Raw genomic sequence first — 8,349 nt, 5'->3', positions numbered from 1 at the left:
TCTGCAGTGTGTTTAAAGGGTAATTCTGCTGCTGCTGCTTTGGAGAGTTCATTTGACATTCTAAAAATGGATGTAATTTCAAGGGGTGACCAAAATGTATCAATTAGCCTGACATCTAAGTCTTTTTAACAGACCTATAAATTTCCAATTTCCTTTGCCATCTTAACCATGGTAAATCATTCTGAACAAGATCATTCTTTTGAACAAGAGCCTCCTTATTAGCTGAGATCAATTGAGATTAAAAAATGAAAAACACACTAGCTGCTGAGAACTCTTTATGAAACCACATTTATAGGATGAGTATTGAATGAAGATTAATGTGTTATTTTCAGCTTCTACATCATTGATTTAAACATTTATTCTCTAAATCCCACCGCTGGATTAAACACTAATATATATTTGGATGGATGGCTTGCTTGCCAGTATTATTTTTTCCCTATTGAATTTACATATTAATGGAAGGGAACAATTTTTAATTCAAATGTAGCTTGCTTTGCACACGATGTGTGATTCTGAAAGTGTGACACACTAAATTGAGTAAAATAGATTTTTCCATTGAATTTTAAATTAATGATTACATCCTTTCTTTTAAATTCTGACTGATTTTCATTTGCTCTTTGGATACAAAACAAGATCCTTAGAACATCAGGTGGCCCCTATGTGACCAGAACTCAGCTGACGTTTAGAGACAATCTCACACCTCTTCTGTCACCAGAAACCTGGCCTTATGTCAAAACCTAATTTTTTAGAGTCAATGTTTTTCCACATATTGTCTGGATCATTAATTCTCTAACACTACCTGCTTTATTTTTTCCATCGAGTACATTGCTTTCTTAATTAATTGTCCATCATTTCCTGACTAGAAAGTAGGCTTCAAAAATGCATGGATTTTAGTTTCTCTTTCTTCACTGCTGAGTCTCCAGCATCCAGATCTGTACTGGCTACATTGTATGCACTCAGCAAAAAATAATGAATGAATGATTCCTTATCTTGGAAAACCAGTTTCCCTTCTCTATACCAAGCTATTCTCTATTCATCATTCAAATTCCAGGTTAAATGTCACTTTTTCAAGCCACCTTTTTTTGACACCCAAGACAAAATCAACTTTATCTACAATTTGTTCTGACAGGTCTCTGTCCTTCCGAGTTCTCCATAGCACTTATTAAAACTTTAACTTATAAAGTCTATTATTTGTGGGATAAGTTGCTTACCTCCTGTCTTCTCTCCTAACCTGTAAAATGCCTTCATCTTGTTCTTAATCATCTCCTCACTGTCTACCATAATGCCCGAAACAGAGATGCTCCATAAGTAGCTGTTGAATGAAACTATGGATAGATGGATGACTAAGTAGCTCATAACTTTCCGTCCCTCTGTTCTATTTCTTCAATGTTATCTCAACAAAAATACAGAGTCTAGTGAGCCAGAAAGGAATGTTTTTTTTCTATACTGGAGAGGTTCTTATTTAAACATACCCCTTTATGGACTCAGTAATACTTGTATGATCTCTGAAAGTTGATACCTCATAGCAGCCTCTTTACTCCCCCTGTTATTTAATTAAATAAATGCTCTGTGAGTTTCTCCTCTGGTCCGAACCACACAGAGGGAAAGGTCATGTAAACAGCAGAAAGACCAGAAGCTTTAAAACAAAAGGATCTTTTACACTCACTACCTATGTGAACTTGTCCAAGTCACCAGCTGAGCCGGGTTGTTTACCTGTCAGAAGAGCGGCAGTACCTGTTTTGTGTGGTTGATGTAGGGGTTATTAAGAAGACATGTGGCATGCTTGCCATATAATAGGTGCTCAGATATGGCACCCGTTGCTACTATTACTATAAGCTGAGCTCCCAGATGGCAGACTATACTTGCATTCCCAGAACCTTATGTGTAGAATATTCTCAGTAAACTTTGGTTAAACTGACCAGCAGAACATGTGCGATTTCTCCACTCTCAAAGGGCTTAAAATCTAAGCAAGAAAATAAGTTCCAAAACAGATTTATGAACCATTTAGATAATAACAAAAGATAATGCTTATTATAGTGTAATATACACGAGATTAGATGTATTACAGTTCATAAGTGCTTTGGATGGCCAGGCAGGAAATGGGAAGAGACGGCAGGCTGTAGTTATTGGGAAATTATAAGTTCACATGTTTGTGTGTCTAAGATATAGGACACTAAGCCTCTTATAAAATTTTCCAATTTCTTTGTCAAGATGTAATGCTGGATCTACCAATGTTGGGTAAAATGGACTGAACTGATGCTTCTGGGTTGGTGTGATAGCAGACAAAAGTGGGTTATTGGTCTTGAGTAGCAAGGTGTGTCTGTCATAGTAATGGGTGCTTCCTCCGCTTTAATAATCAGTGGGTAGCTAATGATCACAAACAGGTCCTGATGGCAGTGGGTAATGTGGCTCAAATAGGCCTGTATTATGTGGAGGCCATCAGAGCCCTGGAAAACTAGGACACAGACTCAGTCCCGTATTCCACATCTTTGTAACATGCTCTGCACAGATTTTCAGTTGAATTGCATCATCCATAATCATTACCCATTGCTGTGCTTTCATCTTACCAAATTCTTTGTTTGCAGCTCTAATAGACGGGACTGAGATATTGAAAAGGAACAAAAGAATGTTGCTTTTCTCTAAGACATTCTTTCCCTTTTGTTACTGAGGTGTCTCTGCAAAGGCATCTGATATAGATCCAAACACAAGGACGCCCCATTAAAGGCTTTGTATATACTAACAGCTGGAGAAGGAAATGGCAACCCTCTCCAGTGTTCTTGCCTGGAGAACTCCATGGTCAGAGGAGCCTGGCGGGCTACAGTCCCTGGGGTCGCAAGAGTCGGACATGACTTAGTGACTAAAGAGAGAGAGATACTTACAGTGACACTGAATTGAATGCGGCCACGAAACACACTCCAAACTCCCCACGTTAGGAAAAGAGATGCTCCCCGCCTCCCTCACTTCAAGCGGTGTGGGGGGTGGTGGTGATCTAGAATCCACCCATGCCCACGGGCAGCCAGCACACATCAACATGCCCAGTCTAAGTCAGACCAGGTGCTCTGAGAATAAGCCACTTGCCATCACACCTGCATCACAGAGGCACACAAATGTCCCTGCAAGCCGGTGTCCCCCACCCTCCCAACCCACACCACGCACCCCGGCACGAACCTACCTGAATATTCTTATTCACAGAGACCTGACCCTGTACTCATATGCAGTCACAGACAAAAACACACAGGACGCACGCGTGGAACACCAGCATCTTGTCCTTCCAGGCCAGGTCGGCAAGGTGCACGTACATTACACACCGGCTTTCAGGGAAACAGTGGAAACAGTGTCAGACTTTATTTTGGGGGGGTCCAAAGTCACTGCAGATGGTGACTGCAGCCATGAAATTAAAAGATGCTTGCTCCTTGGAAGAAAAGTTATGACCAATCTAGAAAGCATATTAAAAAGTAGAAACATTACTTTGCCAACAAAGGTCCGTCTAGTCAAGGCTATGGTTTTTCCAGTGGTCATGTATGGATGTGAGAGTTGGACTGTGAAGAAGGCTGAGCGCCGAAGAATTGATGCTTTTGAACTGTGGTGTTGGAGAAGACTCTTGAGAGTCCTTTGGACTGCAAGGAGATCCAACCAGCCATCCTAAAGGAAGTCAGTCCTGAACATTCATTGGAAGGACTGATGCTGAAGCTGAAACTCCAATACTTTGGCCACTTGATGTGAACAGCTGATTCATTGGAAAAGACCCTGAAGCTGGGAAAGATTGAAGACAGAAAGAAAAGGGGACAACAGAGGATGAGATGGTTGGATGGCATCACCGACTCGATGGACATGGGTTTGGGTGGACTCTGGGAGTTGGTGATGGGCAGAGAGGCCTGGCGTGCTGCGGTCCATGGGGTCGCAGAGTCGCACACGACTGAGCGACTGAACTGAACTGAACTGAACTTCGGGCCCCGCACTAGACCCCCGACAGCCGTCTGCGCTTCTCTGGGCCGGCATCAAATCGGTCACTGGCCCCGGGTGGCCCCCAGCGTGGGTACAACAGCCCCGGGCTGCGGCCCCTGCGGCCCTTCCAGCTCTTTCCTTCTCTTCACTCCCGATGCCCGGGGCCCGGGCGGGGCCGCCGCGTCCGCCTGCGGTGCCCTCCCCTCCCGGCGCGCGGGGCGGGCCCGGCCGCCAGGAAATGCCCGGGAGAGGGAGTCACCTGCGCCCGACGGCGTGTGGACTCGCGGGCGCCACCTCCCCGGGCCTGGCCGAGACCCGGGCGAACGTCGCTCACCTGCTCGCAGGCGCGCCCGGAGCCCCGAGCCCCGAGCCCCGAGCCCCGCGGACCGCGGCCCGGCCCCCCAGCACCATGAGCAAGTTGGGCAAGTTCTTCAAAGGCGGAGGCTCTTCCAAGAGCCGCGCGGCCCCCAGCGCCCAGGAAGCTCTGGCCCGACTTCGGGAGACGGAGGAGATGCTGGGCAAGAAGCAGGAGTACCTGGAAGGCCGCATCCAGAGAGAGCTCAGCCTGGCCAGGAAGCACGGGACGCAGAACAAACGAGGTAGGCACCCCCTGGCCTGGGGCAGCCCCGTCCGCCCGGCGCCTGCCCGGCCTTTCTGGGAACCGGTGATGATCCCCCGGCCCGGACTGGGAGAGGGCTGAGCGCAGCACCATCCTCGATGGCGAAAGAGGGAGACACACCAAACATCTCAGTGATCAAGACGAATCGCATTTTTAATGCAATCTTTAGAAAGCTCAAAGTTGACACAGAAGCATCTGTGATGAACAAAACATCAACATTTAAAGTAAAGACCGGATTGGTGTTATTGGTTCTTTTCTTTTGCAATTGGCTCCTATGTGTTCTGGAGAAGGAAATGGCAACCCACTCCAGTGTTCTTGCCTGGAGAATCCCATGGACAAAGCAGCCTGGTGGGCTACAGTCCATGGGGTCGTAAAGAGTCCGACAGGACTGAGCAACTAACACACACACCTATGTGTTCTGTACAGACTTAAAAAAAAATCAAATTCATTTTAAAATGTGATGTTTTGTTCATCATCGAGTTTTTTGCCTTAATTTTGAATTTCAAAAATATTCCAATAAAATCTTACTTATCTGGGTTATAAGATAATCTTTTTTTTGGGGAGGTGCCGCTTTAAAGTTTGCCCCCGGCTTGTCTCACCCTAGTCCAGTCCTGCTGACTCCAGCTGCACATATCAACTTCTCTGCCCTGCGTTTGTGTTTTGAATCACACAGTTTACCTTGCCTGTAAGTCTCCAGGGACGCATATTCTGGTGTGTTCCGGTTCCCTTCGCTGTGGAAGACTTTAGCTGGTGGTGCAGTTGAGATATGAAAAAAAAAAAAAGTCAGAGATTTAAATATTAATTCTACCACTGGCTATTGCCACTTGGGAAGGACTTTGAGTCAGTAATCATTCTGGATGCTTCTTTTGCACCTTGAACCCTTTGTTCTTTGCCAGGGTGAATTGCTTTCTTTGGTGAATGGCTCTCTCTATAGAGAACAAATCTAAACAGCCCCCGTGGCGCATATAAAAACCCAGCAAGAAGTTGAAATGATTTGCTCTTGTAACACAAGGTCAATGGCAGACCCAGAAATAGGGCTGGCAATTCAGGACTGTGCTCTCCACCGAACCCTGAACTTGCATTCCCAAGAAGTTAGGCTTTCTGAGTCATAATGAAACCTTGGGAAGGTTTAGTTCGCCCTAAATGCCCTGCCATTGTTTAATGCTGGAAAGGAACCATGTCTTGGAGTTGGCCTTGAAAGTCTTGCTCTCCCCACAAAATGTGTCCGCTACACTTGTGCCCATTTTATAGCCAACAATAAAGAAACCAAGTTTCATTTTCCTCCGCTCTGGCGTACAACTCTTGTCCCCATTATGGCCTGTTTTAGAGTTAAGTGCTGGTTTCTATTTTTACTTCATGTCTGAAAATATTTTGGGATGTTATTCAATGGCAGTTTATGCGGAGAGACTGACATTAAGACTTGCTAAAAAGCCATTGGTTGTTCTTTTCCTGGGTCCCTCCTCTTCAGTTTGATAGGCACTCCGACATTTGCTTAGTGTCTGTCAAGGTTTTTTTTGTTTTGTTTTGTTATCCATTTGGATCTGTTTGTAGCTTTATCCACAGTGGTTGTTAAGTAAACATTGGCTTAAAAAATCTGAAAAATAAAAAACATCTGCTTCTGTGAAGTGGTGGAAATACAGATTTGCTTTCAGAAGAAAATAATGTAAAATAATATAGAAGTGTCCTTGAGGTGGCAATACACTAAAGTGTCATAAGCAGACTTTATAAAGATTCACACAAAGACGACACGAATAAGAGCGCCAACCTAACTTCCTGGAATCGGAGTAGCTACAGATATAAGTCTCAAGTTCAAGTATTAATCATCAATTGATGTCAGAAAGGCCATTTATCTTTTGTCATTTATCCATGGGACCTTCACTGGTGTGGCCCTCACCTGGTTCTGCAGCGGGCCTTGAATAGGAAGAGTGTGGCTGGCGTGAGGCCATCTGTAGTCTGAGCTGTGAGAGAATCTGGTCATAGACCATGCGTTGGATACACTGTCAGTATCAGCATCTTCAAATAAACCAAGTAACTTCACATGCTCATGGCTACTGTGTTCCACTAGCCACTAAGAAATATTTTCACACATGTAATAAAGCCAAATAGACTTACTACTAAAAGGGCCTTGTGCTACACAATGTCAGTGTTAGAATGGCTGTAAATTACCTGGTAATCAGAGTGACACATGTACCTGCAGTTAAAGTTTTACTTCTAGAGGTGGTTAGTCCAATAACATGCTGTCAAGAACACTCGTTGGGTGTCCAGTTAATATCATTTCAGAAAGGGCCACACTCCCAGACACAACAATTAAAAAAAAAAAAACTTTTTATTTTGTATTGGAGAATAGCCGATAACAATGCTGTGATAGTTTCAGGTGAGCAGCAAAGGGACTCAGCCACATATATGCATGTATCCATTCTCCCCCAACTCCCCTCCCATCCAGACTGCCGCATGACATGGAGCAGAGTTCCCTGTGCTCTACAGTAGGTCCCCGTTGGTCGTCCACTTTAAATACAGCTGTGTGTACACATCAATTCCAAACTCCCTCACTATCTCTTCCTCCTGTTCTTATCCCTCTGGCAACCATAACCGCGTTCTCTAAGTCTGTGAGTTTGTTTCTGTTTTGTAAATAAGTTCATTTGTATCATTTCCTTTTAGATTCTTTTTATATTCTGCATATAGAGAATATCATACTCTTTCTCCTTCTTTTTGTTACTTCACTCACTATGACAATCTCTAGGTCCATCCTTGCTTCTGCACATTATTTCACTCTTTTTAATGGCTGAGTAATATTCCACTCCAGAAGGAAACGGCGGCCCACACCAGTGTTCTTGCCTGGGAAATCCCATGGACAGAGGAGCTTGGCAGGCTAGAGTCCATGGGATCGCAAAAGAGTTAGCTACGACTGAGTGACTAAACAACAAGGACGATATTCCACTGTGTGCGTGCACCGCATCTTCTTTATCCGTTCCCTGTCCGTGGACACAGGTTGCTTCCGTGTCTTGGCTGTTGTGAGCAGTGCTGCAGTGCACACTGCACATTCCCGGCCACTTCACGTTCCTCCATGGTCTCCACAACAGGAGTTTTGACAGCTAGCATCCTCAATGTCAGAAATGGGTTTTATTGGTAAAATGAGTAACTGTTATATTAGCATAATAAACCTTAGAAATGGGGTTTCATTGGTGAAATTGTGGCTATCCCAAACATGTGGGTTGGCTAAGAGTTTAGAGGTACTTCCTTGCTCGCAATGTAAGGACAGGCATTAAGGATGAATGAGGTTTATAACTAACATTAGGATGGCGCCTGGGGCTTGGTCAGATCAGTGCAGCGTCCAGTCCTGGGTCCAGGTGGGTGTCTGACCTTCCATAGAGCATGGCACCCTGCCAGTGAAGGTCATTGTCTGTGCTCAGTGAGCCTTTCATATCACGTATATTAGACTAAAAGACATGGAGCTGGGGCTTCAGTGAGCTCATAAAGCTGGTTGACAAACTGTTTTGGCCCACATGGCCAAGATGTGTTTGTTTAATAGGCGCATCTGCAGATCCGAGTCTGAAACTTGCTTTCACTGTAACTCAGAACAAGGCCATGCAGTGGTGGCTAATGCTCCTTCAGACTTCTCTGGCAGTTTCCATGTTCTACCTAAACGAGCCTGAGTGAAAACAACCATGATATCAAGGCCCTGTCAATCTGAAAGAGTAAGATTTGGAAGCAAGGTCTATAGTCTGGTTAAAAACTGGAGAAGAGTAGAAAGTCTTTAGCACAGTTCGTTCAGATTACTATGACAG

At 44.6% G+C, this 8,349-nt stretch overlaps 1 protein-coding gene across 1 annotated transcript in view; it reads left to right on the top strand.

Moving 5' to 3' along the window:
* The first annotated feature begins 4,225 nt into the window (after positions 1-4,225).
* The window catches only part of CHMP4C (charged multivesicular body protein 4C), a 28,579-nt gene continuing 24,455 nt past the window's right edge, over positions 4,226-8,349 (top strand). The window contains exon 1 of the mRNA XM_061439491.1: positions 4,226-4,544. Coding sequence (XP_061295475.1) covers positions 4,355-4,544 — 190 coding nt within the window. The 5' untranslated portion in view covers positions 4,226-4,354. The remainder of the gene's footprint in view (positions 4,545-8,349) is intronic.

The sequence above is a fragment of the Bos javanicus genome, chromosome 14, assembly GCF_032452875.1.
Source record: "Bos javanicus breed banteng chromosome 14, ARS-OSU_banteng_1.0, whole genome shotgun sequence".
In the NCBI taxonomy this organism is placed as follows: Eukaryota; Metazoa; Chordata; class Mammalia; order Artiodactyla; family Bovidae; genus Bos; species Bos javanicus.
Note: the sequence above shows the minus strand (reverse complement) of the source record. Positions and strands in the feature narration are given on the sequence as shown.